Source organism: Heteronotia binoei, chromosome 1, assembly GCF_032191835.1.
Source record: "Heteronotia binoei isolate CCM8104 ecotype False Entrance Well chromosome 1, APGP_CSIRO_Hbin_v1, whole genome shotgun sequence".
NCBI classification, from domain to species: Eukaryota; Metazoa; Chordata; class Lepidosauria; order Squamata; family Gekkonidae; genus Heteronotia; species Heteronotia binoei.
Window position 1 is genome coordinate 175,425,177 of NC_083223.1, and position 21,687 is coordinate 175,446,863.

The 21,687-nt window shown below is 41.4% G+C and overlaps 1 protein-coding gene across 1 annotated transcript in view; it reads right to left on the minus strand.

Annotated features, from left to right (window-relative positions):
* Positions 1–4,217, minus strand: part of ZNF318 (zinc finger protein 318) — a 29,405-nt gene extending 25,188 nt beyond the window's left edge. The window contains exons 1-2 of the mRNA XM_060244384.1: positions 3,837–4,217; positions 748–935 (exon numbers count right to left, since the gene is read on the minus strand). Coding sequence (XP_060100367.1) covers positions 748–935; positions 3,837–4,205 — 557 coding nt within the window. The 5' untranslated portion in view covers positions 4,206–4,217. The remainder of the gene's footprint in view (positions 1–747; positions 936–3,836) is intronic.
* Between the last annotated feature and the right edge of the window lie 17,470 nt (positions 4,218–21,687).

The following is a 21,687-nucleotide window of genomic DNA, read 5'->3' on the forward strand; positions in this document are numbered from 1 at the left end:
CAGATAGGGCACTTCAGAGATAATATTCCAACTGAAGCAAAACCAGCAATAATAAAGACTGAACAGATGTCTTTTAATATAAGAATATATTATATTGCGCCTGCTTCGGCGGGGAGGGCGGGATATAAATTAAAAATTATTATTATTATCATCTACTAAGTTAGATACAAACAGACATTTATGTCAGATCCAGCCATTGTAACAAACGAGTTTGACACCTTTGATCTAATCTCTCTCTACAGTAAAAAAGCCTTCCACCTTTTTTAGTACTGTACTTGTATTATCATCCTTTTCAACCTAGAATTTTAGTTTCTTAAAATAAAATATATACTTGATATCTATCTGGGGATATCAGTTTGAACCTGAAATGAAAGACAGTTAAAAATCTGGAGTCTATATTCCAGAAATGTAGCCCAAGTCCAATAAAGTCCAGTCCTCTAACATTTCCATTCCAATAGCAAAACCTATGGTTATTTATATAACCTGGATGGCCCAGGCTAAACCAGTTTTCTATCTCAGAAGCTAAACAGGGTCAGCCTTGGTTAATACTTGGATGGGAGACCACTGAGGAAGTCCAGGGTTGCTGTGCAGAAGCAAGCAATGGCAAACCACCTCTCAACATCTCTTGCCTTGAAAACTCTATGGGGTTGCCATAAGTTGGCTGCAATCTTAACAGCAGTTTCTACTACCACCACTAGATGAGGACCAAGAAGTAATTCTGAATGACAGACTGCTAGAGAACCCTACCTTTCCACATCACTTAGGCTATCAACTGGTGAGCCTAGTCTATCAGACAGTCTCCTTTGCTCTGGGGTGTCAATGCCATAGTGGTCATTGCCAACGGTGATCCGCAAACTCTGTTCTACTGATGATTCAGAGTGTCGACTTGGAGAGTGTTGACCTGGAGAACGAGATTGCCGGCCTGGAGAGCGTCTCTGTAACAAGAAAAAAAGTAATTCCATCTTACAAAATATTCTTTCAGGAATATTCAGAGTCTCTGCATAACTGTCAAATAAATTACATTTGTTGTATATGTATATGATAAATCTAACTCAAAGTGACCCAACAGTACTACAGGCTTGCTCTACAGATTTCATTGAAATATAAAATACTTATCTGGCATTCATGATCTGTACTGAACACTTCTAGAATGGACATACACAAGCAGTATAACCGTAGGGGTACTAGTTAAAAGAATAAAATCCCCCCAATTCTGCTTGTCCAGAATAAGCATAGTAATGGGTTAAAAAATAAGAAAACAAGATATAGAAACCTCTCAGAAAGGAAGCATGCAGTGCTTTTTTCCAAGGATCTGTGTAAAGACTGGTGTTATTTAACTTCTTCATAAATGGATCTGGAGTCATGGGCAAGCAGTGAAGAAGTCAGGTTTGCCACTACCACTAGCATACATAGGATGCAGATTACTTTTGTGCTTATTCACACACCTCTCCCTTTACAAGTGGAGTGCAAATGATTTCCTGGTTTAGAATGCTTTCCATTCAATTCACTATGAAGGCCAAATGCAGACTCTAGTGCACAACTGGGTCTGTTTGTTCAGCACAAACTAAGATTAAAACAGAGTTTAGAATCCTAACCTCTGAGAGAAAAACTCCAGCTTTCTCAGGTGCCTGAATGCACATATTCCAAAGAACTAGTTTGATTCAGTGTTCTCAAACAACTTCCTTGGGCTATTAAGTGCACAAGGGGAGAAGGAAAGTGAGTATGATAGCACTAGAAGCTATACGCATGCCCCCATCATGTCTGAATGCAGCCAACACAAATATAAGTTTAAAATTTTGCCCTTTGGAACAAAAATCCTGATTTCCAAAGAGACACAACTAAGAGAGAAGGTTTATTATTAAGTCATGCTGATAACTAAGAATGCAGAATGAAACTGGTAGCAGGGGCAGGAGAGATCAAAAACATATTTCAAGAAGTGCATCATTGTGGAATTCATCATCACAAGATGTATGATTGTCAGTGATGGCTGTAAGAAGACATTAGAAAATACATAAGAGACAGATCTATCAAAATTACAAGCCACTGTTAAACATTTATATATTTATATACTGCTTTGATACCCAGTGGTGACCCAAAGCTGCTTACATCATCATTTTCCCCTCCTACATTTTAGCCTCACAAGGCATGTTAGGCTGAGAGAGAGTGAATGGCACAAGGGCACTCAGCAAGCTTCCAGTGGAGTGGGTATCTGAACCTGGATCTCCTAGATGCTAGTCCAATACTCTAACCAGTGAAATAAAGAAAAGCTGAACATGGGATCAGAGGAACATGCAAACAGGGGCAACATGCTATTAAAAATCCATTGCTGGGGCATAACAGCAGGGAACTCCTATTGCTTTTCTGGCCAACTTCTGGGCATCCAGTTGGCATTTTGTCTGGCCACTGGGGGAAACAGGATATTGGACCAGATTGAAACTTTGTTCTTATTATTCTGGACCTGGCAAAGAATGATGGTATTGCTTCAAAGAACTTCTAACTGAAAAAGCACCATGATGCAGAATTTCTGGTCAAATAAACTTTATTTTATTATCTTATTATTTTAATTCAATAAGAATTGGAAATCCCAGAACTGAACACTCAAGAACACTGATGGCCTAAGTGGGATTCAGAAACTACTGAGTTCTGAATTTTTTAAGATTTAAAGAGAAATTCACAACTGTGTACCAACATCAATTTACTTGAGAGTGGCTTCCTGTGTTCCAAATGCCGTGCATCTGTATAATAGACACATTTCTGCAAACTGCATCTTCTAAAATATAAATTTGGATCTTGCAATCACAGTAGCAAGTAGGTGCATAAGTGCCAATGCTTTAAGAAACTGCAAAAATTATGCATAAATATATGAGGAAAGGTGCTAAAAACCTTTAGTCTCAAATATTATGCGTGTTTTTTGTTCATTTGTTTTGCAGCCATGGAGTGGGTTTTACTGCTTTAGAACAAAAAAAAAAACCCACAAATGAAAAATTTGGTTTCCTGCTTCCAAATACTGAGGTCCTTGTAAACAGTTAAACATCAGCTACAATTTCAGAGTGCAGGTAGCAACAGTGGAAAACATTGGACAGGCACAACCAGTGCCACCTAACCAAAGTTCTAGCAGTTTATAACATATTAACTGCCACAGGTACACAGCTAAACAAATGTGTACCTTCAACCCAGATTGAATGCTACAAGTTTCATGGACACAGGCATCCCTGCCTCAGGGGCTGAGCAGCTGAAGTACTTTATTTGTGGCTCTATTTTCAACTGTTTTCAGCTGATAGGCCACTGTCGCCTTGCAGGTACCGTTAACATTTGTTTGGGGTATCAATATTTAAGTATCTGTAAATCTTTCCATACAGGTGACCTCATTCCTAGCCACGAAAGCTATTACAACAGTGACAGATATCTTCCTACCGACGGCTAAGAGCTAGTATAAGGTTTCCGGTTCATACGATTTCCTGACGTTCATACTACATATACGGTTGAATATTCCATGCTGTTCTTCAGGCTGTACCACCTCTAGACCAAGTGCATCTCTTTGAAGGATCACCTCCACAAACGCAGGTCACGTAACCATGGCGTTTGCATTCTCTTGCCTCCCTGACCACTGGCCAAAAGGGTGAGCAGCGTAGGAGTGGGGCGTTACAGTGCCAAGGCTGTGTTTACACCGCCAGAAGCTTTGGGCTCCCAAAACCAGCAGACACATGTAGTGGCTGGGGGAGATGTCTTCTGAACGGGCAGCGGAAACTCCGTTCCAGAAAGAAGGCGGTCGTTTCGCAGACCGCCAGGCGGAGGAAAGAAAGGGAAACTAAGGCCGAGTCTTCGGAGGTCGTTACCCGGCTCAAGCTGCCGTCCCGCTGCTCGGATCCGCGGCGGCTCCGGCTGCCCCCGGACGGAGAGCGCACCCGACTGCGGCGCGGAGACGGCGAGCGGCGAGACGAGCGGCTGCTGGAGGGCGAGCGGTGGCGGCGGCCCCGGGGAGAGGGCGAGCGCGAGCGGCGCGGGCTGCGGCCTCGAGTCGAGCCTGACGTGGAGGTGCCGGAGCGGGAACTGCGAGAGCCCGAGCTGCTGCTTTCTTTGGACCGGCTAGAGGACGACAGGCTCGAACGGCCGCTGCTAGAGCGGTACATGGCTACCGTAGCGCCGGAGGCCGCATTCAATCCCTCCCCAGCACCGACCGCCCCAACACAGCTGTATGTACGCATGCGCGCGCGACGCAAACACCAGTAGGAGGCTCGGCGAAGGAGAGACCGCCAAACCAACAAGATGGCGGAGGCGGACCGTGAGTCACGTGGCCGGGAAGAGGTGGGGCTGAAAAGGAGCACGAGCCAGGCATGCGCTTGCTTAAAAAAAAAACAAACAGAGGAGTTGTAAACGGGACAGTGGAATTTATAGTCAGTTGAGCACTGACTGGGGAAAGCAATGGCAAACCACCCCGTAAAAAATCTGCCGTGAAAGCAACGTCACCCCAGAGTCGGAAACGACTGATGCTTGCACAGAGGACTACCTTTAGCTTTTTTGAGCCACTGAGAGGGCGATTTAAGTGCGCGTAGTTGTGCCGCAGGTGGGAGTGAAACTCGTCTGTAGTGTCCTTCCAGTCCAAAGTCTCACATGATTGGCTGTAAAATTGTTTCACAGGATTTAGAGTCGCGGATGCTTGTACTCGCTTCTGTCCGTGACCATAGTGAACAGATGGCACACTGTTGTAATATTAGGGTCGCCAATGGCTGGATCTCTCTCTATTACAGCTGATCTCCGGGCACTATATCCGTTCACCAGGAGAAAATGGCTGCTACGGAAGGTGGATTCTATTGTATTATACCCGTTGAAGTCTCCCCAAACCCTGCCCTTCTCAGGCTCCACCTCCAAAAATCTCAAGGTATTTCCCAACCCGGAGTTCACAGCGGCGCACCATCACAAACTGGCAGGGGGATTTCGCCTCCCGGGCCACAACGGCCCAAGCAAAGGACCTCTGTCTTCGCCGGATTTAGCTTTAGCCCACTCAGCCTGAGCCACCTAGCCACGGCCTGTAACGCCCGGTCCAAACTTTCTGGGGTGCAGGCAGGCCAGCCGTCCATAAGCAGATAGAGCTGGGTGTCATCAGCGTACTGATGACAACCCAACCCATACCTTCGGGCAATCTGGGCAAGGGGGCGCATATAGATGTTAAATAACATCGGGGAGAGCACTGCCCCTTGAAGCACTCTGCAGTCAAGCGTGTGTCTCCGGGACAGTTCACCCCCAATCGCCACCCTTTGTCCCCGACCCTCAAGGAAAGAGGAAAGCCATTGTAAGGCCAACCCCTGAATCCCCGCGTCGGCGAGGCGGCAGGTCAGTAACCGATGGTCGACCGTATCGAACGCTGCCAATAGGTCCAACAACATCAGCACCACCGAGCCGCCTCGATCCAGTTGCCGTTGAAGGTCATCTACCAGGGCAACCAGCACCGTCTCCGTCCCGTGGCTTGGGCGAAAGCCGGACTGATGGGGATCAAGGACGGAAGCATCCTCCAGGAAACTCTGTAGCTGCATCGCCACTGCCCTCTTGATAAGTTTGCCCAAAAAGGGCAAATTCGAGACCAGCCAGTAGTGTGCCAATTCGGCTGGGTCTAACGTTGTTTTTTTCAAGAGGGGACGGACCACCGCCTCTTTAAGCGGTGTTGGAAAGTGCCCTTCCGTCAGGGATCTATTTATGATACCCCGCACAGGATATCTAAGCTCCCTCTGGCAGGTTTTAGTAAGCCAGGAGGGGCATGGGTCCAGATTGCAAGTTGTTGGGCGTGCAGATAAGAGGATCCTGTCAACTTCCTCCAGGCTGAGAGCACTGAAACCATCCAGAACACGATCCGAAGACAGGCACGGTGCCTTGGGTTCGCAAACTGTCTCTAATATGGCAGGGAGGTCACGGCAGAGCGACACGATCTTATCCGCAAAAAAATTCGCAAAAGCCTCACAGCCAATTTCCAATTCATTAGAATTTGGTCTGCCTTGTGGCAGCGTTGTAAGAGTCCAAATTATATTGATCCGCCCCCCACCCCACCACCTTTCGCCTCCCCAGAGCCCATCCCCTGCTTCTGCTTGCCTCATAGTGCCGGCTCCCCGCTCGCCTCCCCCCGGCTGCCCCCCGGCCCGCCGCCATTCACTTGCTTTGGGGTAGAACTGAAATATTTCATTACCATATTTTCATACAAATGCTTATCTAAGGCTACCAAAAATGCAACAATGCCAAATACTGATTTGGATAGAGATTGCTTTTTCAGTTCATTACATTTTAAAAGTATTTTAATAGGTATCAACATTAGTTACATCCTGTTCTAGGGTTGCCAGGTCTGTGTTGGAAAACACCAGGAGGCTTTCGGGGGTGAATCCAGGAGATGTTGGGGCTTAGGGAGGGGCCTCAGCATGATACAGTGTCATAGAGTCCACCCTTCAAAAGAGCCATGTTCTCCAAGGAAACTGATCTCTGCCAGCCGGAGATGTTGTAAAATCAGGAGATCTCCAGGCCCCACCTGGAGGCTACAACAATGTATACAACTCAATCGTTATAGTGACAAATTACTATGTAATAAAGTGCAAAATACAAAACAATTTATGAAAACTCGATGTGCAGGCTGCCAACTTTAAAAGTCCTGCTTCAATAGTCACTCTTCCAGCAAAGGGTGCTCCATGAAATCTCAAAAAAGACGTCCCCGTTCACTGAAGCTTGTTGATGATCTAAATGTTTTTTATGATAGTATGGGAATACAAATTCTCCAGGAAAATTTTAAATCGGCATCATGCTCTATGGCGGCTTGTTGTTGTCAATTAACAAAATTTACTTTGAACACATGAAGCTACGTTATACTGAAGCAGACCCTTGGTCCATCAAAGTCAGTATTGTCTACTTAGACTGGCAGCAGCTCTTCAGGATCTCAGGCAGTCTTTCACAGAATCTTCTACCTGATCCTTTTAACTGGAGATGTTGGGGATTGAACCTAGGACTATCTGCCTATCAAGCAGATGCTCTGCCAGTGAGCCACAGTTCCTCTCTCTGCTCTCATCAGGGCCACTAACGCAGCTAATTTTTATATATATAAATTTTTCATGATATACTTTTGTCTGGTTGTAAAGATGTGTGTGTGTATATATATATATATAAAAACGCAAAACGCATCTTTACAACCAGACAAAAGTATATCATGAAAAAAACCCTGAAATATGCATTAAATATTAAAACATGGGGCAGGAGGAAGGATTGCTGAGGGAATGCCAGATGATACAAAGAAATATTTACCAACTGGCAGAAGATAACAGTAGGGGACAGATGAGTGTCTCTGGGGAGAGAGTTCCAGAGTTTTAGTGCCACGATCAGGAAGGCTGTCTCTGTAACAGGTAAACAACTTGTCTACTTCCTATTGGTCTCTGAACATCATACTGATATATACTGTATAAACTAGTAAGATGAGCTAACTGGAGATGGGTATGGGTGCTTTGGAAAAACAAGAGGTTGAGGACAGCTCAGCCAGAGGATGCATCCAGCTCTGATGTACAAGGCATAGTGCTTCACACAATGGAAAGCTGGACACACTTGGCTACTCTGCAAGGCTCACAAAGAAGTATCCAACTGTTGAAGGCTAAAAATGTTGCAACAGCTCTGGTAGAATAAGATCAAACTGATCTTGGAAGGAGATTTTGAGCCAGTTCCAGTGCTTTTTTTGAGCCGGAATGCATCATAACACCATTCTGGCTAGCATAAGCAGTGTTCCGGCTGCCCAAGCCAGCGTTCCACCTCAGCCCAGCCAGCTTCCCGGCTGACTGGCGGGGGTCAGGGGGCCAAGCTACGCCTGCGCGGCATCCTCCTGGCTTCTCAAAGTCCAGCTGGAGTCAGAGGGCCCTACCGCGCTTGCACAGCCTTTTCCCAGCTCCCCAATGTCCGGCCGGGGTTAGGCAGTTGAGCCGCGCTTTCCCAGCCTTTTCCCGGCTCCCTGACATCTGGTCGGGGAGCCGAGCCGCGCTTCTGCTGGGAGGCTTTCAGGGCCCAGCTGCAGCAGTGGGATTGTTGCTGGCTGGGATTCTCCTCTGTGGAAGATTCAGCATTGCAGTTCAGGTAAGTTTGCTGACTCTCCACCCCACCTGCATGAAATCCTTGATTGGCTCCATTTCTTTTTCCATTTTCTTACTTTCAATTTCTTTTTCTTTCTATCTCTCTTTCTCTCACTCACTCTTTCTTTTTCCTTCCTTCCCTCTCTCAAACATATGACACTTTACAGTTCTCAGACATCTGATGTTTATTTTATGTGGCTCGTATATTAAGCAAATTCCTGTGCTAAGGGTCACACAGTCAGTTTGCAGTGTTCCCTCTAAGTTGAGTTAGTGTGAACTCACAGATTTTTGTCTTAGCTCAGGAAGGATGACCTCAGAGCACAATAATTTACGCAGTAGCTCACAACTTTAATGCCCGTAGCTCACAAAGTAGAATTGTTGCTCTCAAGACTCTGCAGCTTAGAGGGAACATTGGTCACAGCCAATGCCTCCCAAGTGATTGCTAAGATGTCAGCCCAGATGCTGCATCTCCTTATGATACAGCACATGTGCATATATAAATACTGTCAAAAAAGAAACGTGGCCACAACTGAATTGCCGTGGTGCCAGCATCCACTGCAAGTAAGGAACAGTGCAATCCTATTCAGAATTTTGCTGAACTCTACTCAGTTGTGATTATTTCTAGGAAGGTTAGATTCATGTCCAGTAGCACCTTAGAGACCAACAAGATTTTTGGGGTGTAAGCTTTGAGAATCAAAGCTGGAAGATTTATACCTCAAAAATATTGTTGGTCTCTAAGATGCCAATGGACTTGAGTCTGTTCTCCTGTTCTAGCTGTTCTCCTGCAGACCAATACAGCTACCCTCTGAAACGATCCTAAAATGTGAATTATAGACACAATGAGAATATGGAGACACAATGAAAATATGAAGAAATTATCTCAGTGGATTGCACTGAAATCTCCTGGAATAACTTGTTAACTTTGGGAGGACTGTGTAGATATGTATGTTTATATGGCACAGTTCTAGAGGAACATGGAAATACTGAAGAATTCTGTTTCCTATGAATCTCGCACTTTCATTCAAAAAGCAGTTTTCTAGCCCTTATGCCTGTAAAGCCATGACTGTAATAGCCCAGACTATCCTGATCTCATAAACTACAAAGGGTTGTGGCTCAGTGGTAGAGCATCCTCTTGGTATGCAGAAAGTCTTGGGTTCGATAGCCAGTTAAAAGGATGAGGTAGGAGGTGATATGAAAGACCTCTACCAGAGACCCAGGAGAGCTGCTGCCAGTCTGAGTAGACAATACTGACCTTGATGGACCAATATAAGGCAGCTTCATATGCTCCTGTATGTTGGCCCTGGTTAGTATTTAGAAGGGAGAACCTCCCAAGTAATACTCCCTCTAACCTGTGTAGTCCTGTGAGCTAGAATTCAATTTTGTGAGCTACTGGCATTAAAGTTGTGAGCTACTGCATAAATTAGTGTGCCCTGGGGCCATTTTTCCAAGCTAAGACAAAAATGTGTGAGCCGAAAGCTAAAAAACTGTGAGCTAGCTCACACTAACTCATCTTAGAGGTGGATGTGGCTAGATGACCATACTTCTGGTGATATCAGAGGCATGGCCTATTATGCAAATGATGGTGATGTCAGAGGTGTGGCCTCACAAACTAATGAATGGGCTTTTTTTTTTTTTTTTTACAAAAAAAGCACTGGCCAGTTCATATCACCTTGATAGTCTGAGAGATCCAGTGACTAAATATCTGTGAAATTCAAACTAACCCAAACTGTCTCTGAAGGAAGAGCACTTTCACACATAAGCACTAGCAATACAATTTTTGGGATTGAGGCTCTATGCAGGCACAAAGCTTATTGCTGTGATGCACAGAGACCATGGAAGTGGTCTTCAGACTTCATTTTCCAGTATTTATTTAAAGCAGTAATATCCTGCCTTTCTCCATAGTTCAAGGCAGCGTATAATATATTATAATAAAACTTCAAATTCTCCTGCTTATGAAATCTAATACTACACAATAAAATACTGAAACCTCCATGAAAATGTCTACATAAAAAGATCTGGTGAATAGAGTAGCCCTGCAGAACTGAGCTTCCAATTGGAGAAGCAGGTTGCAGCTGTGGCAAAGAATGCCTTTTACCAGTTTCAGCCTTTCCTGGGAAAAAAAGACCTTGCCACTGTGGTGCATGTCGGTAACACCTAGACCTGTTTACCGCAATGCACTCTATTTGGGGCAACACTTGAAAAGTGTTTGGAAACTTACAGTTGATCCAGTATGTTGCACACAGGATGCTGACTGGAATAGATTGTAGAGACCACATCACTCCAGTTTTTGGTCCCTCTTCTCTGGCTTCTAGTTTGTTTTTGGGACTAATTCATGGTACTGACCTTTAAAGCTCCATATGGTTTGGAACCAGCATATTTTAAGGATTGCCTTACTCCATATGAACTATTCAAGCTATTTGGGTCCCCATTCGGGGGAAAACCTGGGCAAATGAAGTGAATAATAATAATGCTACAATCATCTTTTGGAGTCCTGCTTCAAGATTCCTCTGCCTTTTGAGGTGGAAGCCTAGGAGAAGAGCTTCTCACTTGTGGTGCCAAAACTGTGGAACTCCTACCAAGGGACATTCATTTGTTCCCTTCTATCACTGTCTTCCACCAGTGAGCGTTTCATTTTGCTTTCTTCTCATTTGTGCACTATGTTTTAATTGTTGGTTTTGTACTTTTGTATATCTATTTTACTTTTGCTTTTATGATGTGTTTTAAAAGGTGGAATATAACTTTTGTAAATTACATAAAGTTTCAAGGATGGCACTCTCATAATCTCAGGAAGTCTGTTCCATAAAGTGGGAGCAACCACGGAAAAAGGATGGGTCCTCATTGATACCAGGTGGGCCACCGGTGGCAATATGAAAACACAGTTGTACTTACCTATAACCACTGTTCATTGAACATAAGAGAAGCCATGTTGGATCAGGCCAATGGCCCATCCAGTCCAACACTGTCACACAGTGGCCAAAAAAATTATATATATATATTTTTTTCACACTTAAATTTTTATTAATTTTTCTAAACAAAATATTCATAGACATTAAACATAATAAACAATAACACAGATAAATACTAAAACAACATAAAGAGTACTCTTACAGTCTTCTGTTAATACATATCTAAGCATTTACCATCCATGTTTCAAGTATATTATTTCACAATGTATCCTATCTTTTTTTCCAAATTAAGAAGAAATTTAGTAGTATGAGAAGGTTATGTATTTTTTTGGAATGCATTTTTCAAATTCATCATCCAAGCTAATATAATTTAAAAACGGGAACCATTTTTCAATAAAATTGTTGTCTTTCTGTGGTAAATCATTCACCCTTATCTGTATAGCTAGTTTATCTAATGCTGCTATTTCCCATACTTTGGACATCCATTGTTGTTTATTAGGAGACACATCACTCTTCCAATGTTGCGCTATCAAAAGCTTGGCCGCCATGAGTAATAAAGCTGCCAACTCCTTCTTTACTGAAGAAAGTTTTAAATTTGGCCAGTAGTTCAGAAGGATTGACTCTGGGGTAAAAGGAATATTACCCTCAACAATATTGTCTACTGTTTTTTTAATCTCCTTCCAAAAATTATTAATTTCCGGGCACAGCCACCAGCAATGTAAAAAGGACCCTTCCTGCCTACAGTGTTTCCAGCATTCAGGGTTGGGTTTTATATGTGACAGAAATAGCTTCTTAGGCGTCAGATACCACCTTGAGAAGAGTTTATAATTCTGAAGTTTTAATTTTAAAGAGTAAGTATTATAGAGAGGGGATTCCCATATAGTCTGCCATTGTTCTAAAGTAAATGGTATACCACAATCCTTTTCCCAAGCCTTTTGTTGACTAGTAATTTCGGACCAACTTTTAAAATTAAGAAGATTATAGATCGTTGAAGTTAAAGTTCTAGCCTGTTTGGGACTTCTTTTTAACAGGTTTTCATATGGTGTTAACGGTCTATCTATTATATCTATGATCCTAGGATTGTGTAGGACATAATGAAGTTGCTGGTATTGAAACCATGGTATATTTATGTTATATTGGGTTTCTAGTTGCGTTTTAGTCAACATTCGTTTGTTTTTAATAATGTCTTGAAACTGATGTATACCAGCCTCCCTCCAGATTTTAAAATCATATGTACCCCGACCTGGTTTAAACCAGGATTGTCCTAGGAAGCTTGCCATCGGTGAAATAGATGGTATTAGAGTTTGTTTGTATTTGTCCCATATCTTTAATGTTAGGGTTAAATAAGGATTGTCCTTGGAAATGAAGTGCCTATCATTTGGAGTATTCCAGATGGCTTCCCACAGTTGGTCCCCTAATAAATAGGATGCTTCAATATTCACCCAAGCTTTATCACAGTCCTTCATTGCATACCATAACATATTTTTTAAGTTAGCGGCCAAATAGTAAGCCTCTAAATTAGGCAAGCCTAACCCACCCTGTTTTGTTGGTCTAGTCATTAACTTAAATTGAAATCTAGGTTTTTTATGTGACCATAAAAATTTAGAAATAAGGTTTTGTTTATCCTTGAATTCTTTAGAAGGGATATAACATGGTAAGTTATAGAATAGGAATAAATATCTAGGAAGTACAAAGGTTTTAATCATATCTATTTTTTCCAGCAAGGTTAGATTAATTTTACCCCATTGTTCCATGTTTGATTTTATAGAGCTATCAAGAGGCTTATAATTTACAGAATAAAGGTCTTGTAAATTCAATGGTATCTGAATTCCCAAGTGTCTAAAAGACTTTTGTACCCATTTAAAAGGAAAGCGTTTGTTAATTTCCGTCTGGAGGTTGGCAACAGAACTATAGGGTACAATTCGGATTTTGTATAATTTATAGTAAATCCGGATACCACACTGAACTTTTTGATTTGATGGAGTAATGAGCTAATTGACTGAAAGGGTTTAGTTAAATAGAAAATTGCATCGTCCGCAAAAAGACTTAATTTATGTTCCTCTTCTCCTACTTGAATACCACTGATTAATTTATCGTTTCTTATAGCAAACGCTAATGGTTCTATTGAGAGGGCAAATAAGATGGGGGATAAGGGGCAACCCTGTCTTGTGCCTCTATGTAGATTAAAATCCTCCGATCTATAGTTATTAATATAGATTTGTGCTTTTGGTTTAGCATACAGGGATTCAATAGAGGTCATGAATTTTGGTCCAAAGCCCATATGTTGTAATAGAGTAAGTAGATATGGGACCTCCACTTTGTCAAAGGCCTTTTCCGCATCGATGGCCAACAGAACTGATTCCACTTTTTTTTGCTTTCCTACAAAGATTAAATCTAAAGTTTTACGGAAATTGTCTGTAAGAGTTCTAGTGGGAATAAAACCCGATTGGTCACTATGAATGTAGTATGCAATTATTTTATTTAATCTGTTAGCCATTACAGCTGAGAATATTTTAAAGTCATTATTTAAGACAGAAATGGGTCTATAGGAAGCAGGGTATTGTTTATCCTTCCCTGGTTTGGGTATCACTGTGATTCTAGTTTCTGTCCATGTAGTAGGTATAGTTCCATTAACCATTACTGAATTACAAGTTTGTACTAAGGGAGCTAATAACACAGATTTGAATTTCTTATAGAATTCAATGGGTATACCATCTCTACCTGGTGCCTTATTGTTTTTGATGTGCTTTAAAGTTTCATCCAGCTCAAATTGTGTTATTTCTTGCTCTAGAAATGAAAGATGTTCAGGTGTTATTTTGACATTGTAGTTTATAGCATTAAGGTATTCTTTAATGTTGGCTCGATCCGGTTCCTCTGATTTATACAGCTGTTGGTAATAATTATAAAAAATCTGAATTATCTCTTTAGATTTATTAACAAGTTGTCCTTGAGGATTACGCATATTATAAATAAGATGAGATACCTTTTTTTGGATGGTCCTCTGCCTAAGTAACCTAATGAACCTTGGTGTTTTAGTAAAATATTTCTGATTGAGTATCATTAAATTTTTTTGTATTTGAGAAGTCTCTAATAGTTCTAGTTTTCTACGCTCCTGCTCTAGCTTTCTTAACAATTTTTTACCTCCTTTTTTAGCATATTGTAGTTCCAACTGCCTGATATTACTGGTTATTTCAGATAGTAGTGCTTGTCTCTCTTTTTTATAGGTGGATGCGATTGCTATTAACTGCCCTCTTATAACAGCTTTGAATGCGTCCCATAATGTCTCCTGCGATACATCGTTGGTTGAATTAAATTTAAAGTATTCCTGTATTGAAGCTGTTATTTTTTCACATATCCCTTCATCTTGCAATAACAATTTATTCAATTTCCAATGATATCCTTGCGTGTCATCATTTTGAGTGGAAAGTGTACATGTTACCCACGAATGGTCTGAGATTATGCGGGGGCCAATGTCTGCCTCTTGTATCTGATTGGCTAGCCTTTTAGTTATAAGAAGATAGTCAATTCTGGTATGAATTTTATGTAAACTAGAATAGTAAGTGTATTGTTTAACTTCCGGGTTCAATAAACGCCATATGTCTACCAAATTAAATGACTCAATCATATTTGATAATTCAGTGCTTTTTGTTGCTTTTTTTCCTGTTTTGTGTGTTTTGTCCATTGTAGGGTCCATTATATAATTTAGATCTGCCCCAATAATGGTTTCACCAATTTGAAATTCTGCTAGGAGATTAAGAGTGGCCTTTATGAATTTTTTCTGGTTTACATTTGGGGCATATAGGGATGCTACTGTAAGTGGCTGACCCTCTATTTCCCCTCTGACAAAAATATAATGACCCTTAGGATCCGACTTTATTTTTTGGCAATGAAAAGGTACTGATTTTGAGAACAGAATTGCTACACCTCTGGATTTTGAAGTCCCTGCAGCCAAATAACTTTGAGTAAACCAATTGGAGGATAACAGTTTTTCATTAGCATTTTTTAGATGTGTCTCCTGAAGACATACAATGTTTGCCTTTTCCTTTTGCATAGAGTTAAGAAGCCTTTTGCGTTTTACAATGTTATTAAGACCTCTACAGTTCCAACTAAGAAGTTTGTACATATGTGCCATCTTTAATGTGGCTTAAGAGTACTCAACTGTATTATAACCTAACACAACTTAACACGAAAACTTCAAACGTGGTTCCCCTAAATAGGGATATTTCTCAGAATTCCTTCCCTATATAAAGGGGAGAGAAAGGAAGCTAGTAAAAAACTTCCTTGTCTGAAAAGAATATCTCACCTAACCAAACCTACCCTACCCTACAGGGGGGCTTATTTCAAGCAATTTAATTTTGTTATGTATATAAAAAACAAATAAACCAGTTGCTTTGTTAAGTCCTCTACCTTCCCTTGCTCTTACAGAAGTATTATTACTGCCTATGTCAACCTTCTAAGAATTTTAAGAATTTTGTAAAACTTTCATAAATTTTCCAATAACCTCTTAAATATATCAATACTATATAAGACCCTATAAGACATTTTAATAAAACCTACACATTTACATTACATTTAATGTCCTTTAAACCTTATATGCATATTTAAACTTTCGTTCCCACCTACATCTATAATTATATTTAGCAACTGTAATACTTGAATAACAATAATCTATCATACCTATATTTTCCTTTCTATACATTCTGCCTTTACTTATATTTCCATGCATGTTTTTATTCTTAATGATATAAACACCAACCTTCCCATCGAAATTCAATTAACTAATCAATTACGTATCTTTCCATAGAAAGGGACTGATGGAAAGCAATAAGAGATTAAATAAATAAATAAATAGGTATCAAAAATATCAAAGATCAAGTCCATAGGCCAAATAAAGTAAATATGAAAATATGAAACAGAAAGAGTTAGGGGAGAGAATAAACATAATTCATCATTAATTTGTGATAATTCATTCCAATTTAGCACAAAGTATTTAATTACCTACTTAATTCATTTCTAATTTGAATATATCTAAAACACTTTAGTCAGATAATTATAATGTCCAATAACTCCATATAATATCTGTACCAGTTATCCTTCTGAGTTTTATGCGTCTTTATATGGATCTATTTCTATAAATATTCACACCACCCAGCCCTCTCATTGCACTAGGCAGCTTCATATGTTCATATGTTCACTCTTATTTATTATTATCCATTCACATATGCCTTTAGAGAGGGTTGGCTGAGAGAGAAGGAAGAAAAAAGAAAGGGGAGGGGGAAGGGGTTAAAAAAGGAGGGAGGGAAAGGGAGAAACCTATGTAAAAGAAATGAGGCGTGAAAAGGAAATAAAAAGGGGGGGAGAAATGGGGAGGGGGATAAAACCTTTTATCATTAATTTATATCAATTCATTTCTTTTTTAGTTTAATTTTGTAGTTATCCAATTAATTCATTACTGGTTTATACACCCACACACCATATATGTATATACACCCACACACACCCATATATATATACACACACACACACATTCATACTCCTACACATACATATATACATCCACACACATCAGGCACTTAAACTAGTCAGATATTTATACTATAAGATATCTTCATTTTTAACATCATCATATCTTTAACAGTTGCTTCTATGAGTTGTAGTATGTCACCCTATAAGTAAAATAATAATAATAAAATAAAAATAAAAACATGAGAAGGAAAGCTTCTTCTTATGTATCTTCCCATCCTATACACTCTGTTCATTTCATTAGTGTTCCAGCTGCAGAAGTATCATCATCAGTAGAAGTTTTTTTTTTTCCAAAGTCTAATATTATTGAAAGTCATATCTAAAGTCTGTAGGTGGTAACATAAAATACTTTAAACAAAATATATAGCCATGTTGCAGACATCACATTAAGTACAGTCTCATTGTTATTAAAAGAAAGTTGTCAGTGTTTCACTTCTCACTTATCCTCTGGGACGTTTTTGGGTATCTTCCCTTCTTCTTCTGGCGTGAGTACAATCCCCAGGTCTTTCAATAGCTTTCTTCCTGAAGCGACATCCGAAGCCTCCATGAGAGAGTCATTGCGAAAGACGTATATATCTGAAGACGCACTCCATCTGAATCTCACATTGGATGTAAAAAGCTTATTAGCAAAGAAGTTAAGAGTTTTACGTTTCTGAATTGCTTCTGGGGGGAGATCCAGTAAGACCTGTATCTTCCTTCCCTCATGTAAAAGACCTCCGGTTCTCCTGGCCTCTTTTAAGATCTTATCTCTTGCTCTTGGGTATAAGAATTGCACCAAAATATCCCGAGGCCTATTCCTTTTCGCTCTAGCTAAGGCCCCCAGTCTATAGGCTCTGACAATGGCTGGAGCTACCCTGTCTTCCGCACCAATCGCCTTTCCAAGCCACACAGACACATAGCTTGCTAAATCTCCTTTATGATCCACATCCTCCTCCACCCCTCTTAGTTTAAGGTTACACGATCTCCATCTGTTCTCCACAATTAAAAGTCTGTCTGCAAGATTTTTTTCTGACCTTTGAAGTGCTTGTACTTGGGATGCTGCTGCTTGGCTGATTTCCGTTGCATGCTCTGCCATTTGGTTTGTTTCATGCATTGCAGCTTTTAAGTGATCTATATCCAGTTTAACTGGTTGCAGGACGTCATCGACTGCTTCTTTTATGTACAAACGCAGGTCCTCCTTAAGCTCCTTAAGATCTTGTTTTGTAAGGGTATTGGAGTCTTGCATTGTTTGCTCTTTATCTCCGTCGTTTCCTTCGTTAATGGTTGGCGCCATTTTTAACTGCTCTTGTGTAGAGGGGGGTTGAGATTTTCCCTGCTCCTCAGGCCAAAAGAATTCTTCAACTGTTGTTGGTCGTAAGTTTCTGGCGTTCTTTTTAACTGCTGATTTCCTGTGTTTGTTTTTATTCATCTCTCTCGGTCCGATCTATGGCAGTTTGATTTAATGCTGGGAAAGTGGGAGCCCGCTCAAAAGTATGCGTCCGCCATTGTCAAGCGACGCCCCGCCCCCCTCATATATTTTTTATATATACACACACACACATTGTGGCTAATAGCCACGGATGGATCTCTGCTCCATATTTTTATCTAACCCCCTCTTGAAGCTGGCTATGCTTGTAGCCGCCACCACCTCCTGTGGCAGTGAATTCCAAATGTTAATCAGACTTTGGATGAAGAAGTACTTCCTTTTATCCGTTTTAACCCGACTGCTCAGCAATTTCATCGAATGCCCATGAGTTCTTGTATTGTGAGAAAGGGAGAAAACTACTTATACTTTCTCCATCCCATGCATAATCTTGTAAACATCTATCATGTCACCCCGCAGTCGATGTTTCTCCAAGCTAAAGAGCCCCAAGCGTTTCAACCTTTCTTCATAGGGAAAGTGTTCCAACCCTTTAACTTTATCAAAAGCTTTCTGTAAGTCAAGGTAAACAACATCTATTGGGTCTCCTTTGTCCACATGTTTGTTCACCCCCTCAAAGAAATGTAACAGGTTAGTGAGGCAAGATCTTCCCTTACAGAACCCATGCTGAGTCTTCCTCAATAACTCGTGTTCATCAATGTGCCTACTCATTCTGTCCTTGATAATGGTTTCCACCAACTTTCCCAGTATTGAAGTCAGACTGACTGGCCTGTAATTTCCCAGATCTTCTCTGGAACCCTTTTTAAAGATGGGGGTGACATTTGCTACCTTCCAGTCCTCAGGAATGGAGGCAGATATTAATGAAAGATTACATATTTTTGTCAGAAGATCCACAAGTTCAACTTGGATGTATGCCATCCGGACCTGGTGACTTATTAGTTTTTAATTTGTCTATCAGTTGTAGGACCTCCTCTCTTGTCACCTCAATCTGACTCAGGTCTTTCAACACCCCTTCCAAAATAAGTGGTTCTGGAGCGGGCAAACACTTCTCATCTTCCATAGTGAAGACGGCAGCAAAAAATGCATTCAGCTTCTCAACCATTTCCTTACCCTCCTTCAGTAATCCTTTTACCCCTTGGTCATCCAAGGGCCCCACTGCCTCCCTGGCTGTGGTCTCCCTGGAAGAGTGGTCTTCTGTGCATCCAGCTTTATCCAGTATTTCTCACTTAGTTCCATTAAAAAATAAGCTAATCCACTGTATTTCAGGAATTGTCAGTACCACTTGCACAAGCAAGACTGAATTGGGAGCTTTGGTTCATTAGATGTTAAGTCTTTCTATTTCTGGGGTGCGGGAGAGGGAAGACTAAGAAAGATGTAATCTTGATATGTATTCGCTCTGGAAACAGAAAAATAAGGCTGCACTTACTTGTAAATGTTCATTGAGTGGTCTTCTATGTATGCACACATGGGACTGTGCTTGTGCAGAACTGCTGTGGAGATCTTTTTCTCTAAAAGCTCTCTAGAGGGTTTGGAGCACTTAGCCCCCTCCCTTCATGGGCCAACTCCTTCCTGCTCAGCCAACATGTGATGGAGCAGAGTGAGTGCTCCTTCCCCCAGTCACTTCTCATTGCTGCGATAGAATCTCATCAGTGTGACTATTCCACTACGGGAAAAAGGGATGTATGCCTGCACAAAAGACCACTGAATGGAAGAAGTTACAGGTATGTGTAACATTTTCGTCTTTGTGGGTTCTGTGCAGTCCCCCATAGAACAGCTGACTTACCAGTAGGAGGTGGGAGTGTGATCCTCAGCAAAATAAGGACTGATGTGTCATAGGTGATGACAACGACCGTGCTGAGCCCCCGCCTAAGCTGACAGCACCAACAGAGCCTGCAGCTGGACCCTCTGATGTTCCAGGAGCAGACAGCTTTGTCACCACCACCTGAGTCAGCATCCCCTGTACCTGGCCAGCAGCTGCAAGCTGAAAGCCCGCCTGACTCACCTCCGTGGGTAGCTCAGCTGATAGAGCGATTCTGCCAGGACTTAGTGACCCATTGAAAAGACACACACCTGCGAGGAACACAGCTGCTGAGCCCTGAGTTCTAACAGGAGCTTCTCAGCTTGCTAATTGGAGCATCACTGGAGGCCCATTTAGCCCCTTGCTCGGGGTGGGGCTCTCCATGGAAGCAACAAGTCACATCTGTGATGACCTTGCATCCACACTGGCTTCTGTCTTTTAATTTTGCCCCTGCTCAGTTTTCTCAGCTTTCAGACCCCCTGCTTCAGATGACCATGCTCTTAGACCCCCAACTTGACTTCCTGACTCAGCTGTTGTTCAGACTCCCCCGGCTTGACTCCAGACTAGACCTGGACTTTGCTTCCTGACCGTACCCAACCCGTGACAGTTAACAGTCAGACCTCATCTCCCGCAGAGATTTAGTGCTTAGAGAGAAAGATGCATAAACACCCTTCATATAATATCACTCCCCTCCCCCCCAAAAATCATACATGCAAGACACTACCTGGTCCCAAATGAAACAAAATGGAACCAGCCAGGTAAAAGCCTGGGAAAATATTTTGGAAGGTGAGTCAGAGCAGCTGACTGACTAACCTCCTCCTTGCCCCAGAGAGATGCATAATTTAGGACAATAGGCCTCTTAAGAAACTACTGACTAATCTTATCATTGGACAGAAAGGCTTAATGGGCACCTGTGTACAGGACAAAGAAATAGCTGGAAACACGGGGAAAATTCATAATGCTAATACTATTTATAGTCCAAAATGCTGCAAAGCATATGAAAATTCAGAAAGACTAATAAACTACTGAATGCATATAGCAAAAATACAGAAAGACACTAATAAACAATTCAACCCATACTAGTGCAATGCCACTCAGTGACAAAACGTCTTTCAAAGAATCCCAAAGAAAACTGGAAGACAGGAAAGCTCTCTCCAAAACATTGGACTCTGGAAGACTGAAATTGTACTCTCAAACAATGGCAAGGTCCCTTGCCAAAGGCTTTTTCCATTCCATGCAAATTAATATTGAAGAAGTCCAAAAATTGAAAAAGGCACTTATTTTTATGTTGAAACCATTGTTGGGCATTGAGAGTACAATTTCAGTCTTCCAGAGTCTGTCATTTGGAGAGAGCTTTCCCGTCTTTCACCTGCCTTCACAGCCCTTCACATGCTTATACAGCACTTATGAACTTTTGCAGCACAGTCCATCACAGAAGCCTTTTCGGGAAAAATCAGGGAGTGCCAACAGCAATTAAGTCACACCAGGCTTCAAGACAAAACCCTCTTTTCTTGTTTTCTTTTACATGATATGCAATCACTGACCATTAGCACAATTCAAGTGTTAAGTGCCCTGTGACAGTCTGGAACCTCCAATTCCTGTCTTCCTATTGTCCCCAAAGATTCCACTGAATATATGACTCAGTTTCATATGTCCCAATTTTGTAATTCTGAATTATAATTCCATCAAGAATTTCCGTTGTCTTTCTCTGGTGTCATTTAGTTAGTTCTATCGTTTTCTCCTGATAAGTTGCCCACCTCTTAAAAATTATGTATCTTCTGTCATTATGTTTTGTTTCTTCAATGTTACGCTATGGGCAAAAAGAAAAAAAAGATAACTGACCTGGCTTTAGAACGTAATTGAGCCTAGATACCAACAGAACTGTACCAGGCTCCCAGTGCACACGGATTCCCTACTCCTTCCATCACAGCACATGTAACCTTTGCTCTCCCTCTTGATCTATCCCCCATCCCTTATTTGCCAAACCACATATAGACCTTTACCTCAAAGATGGTATCT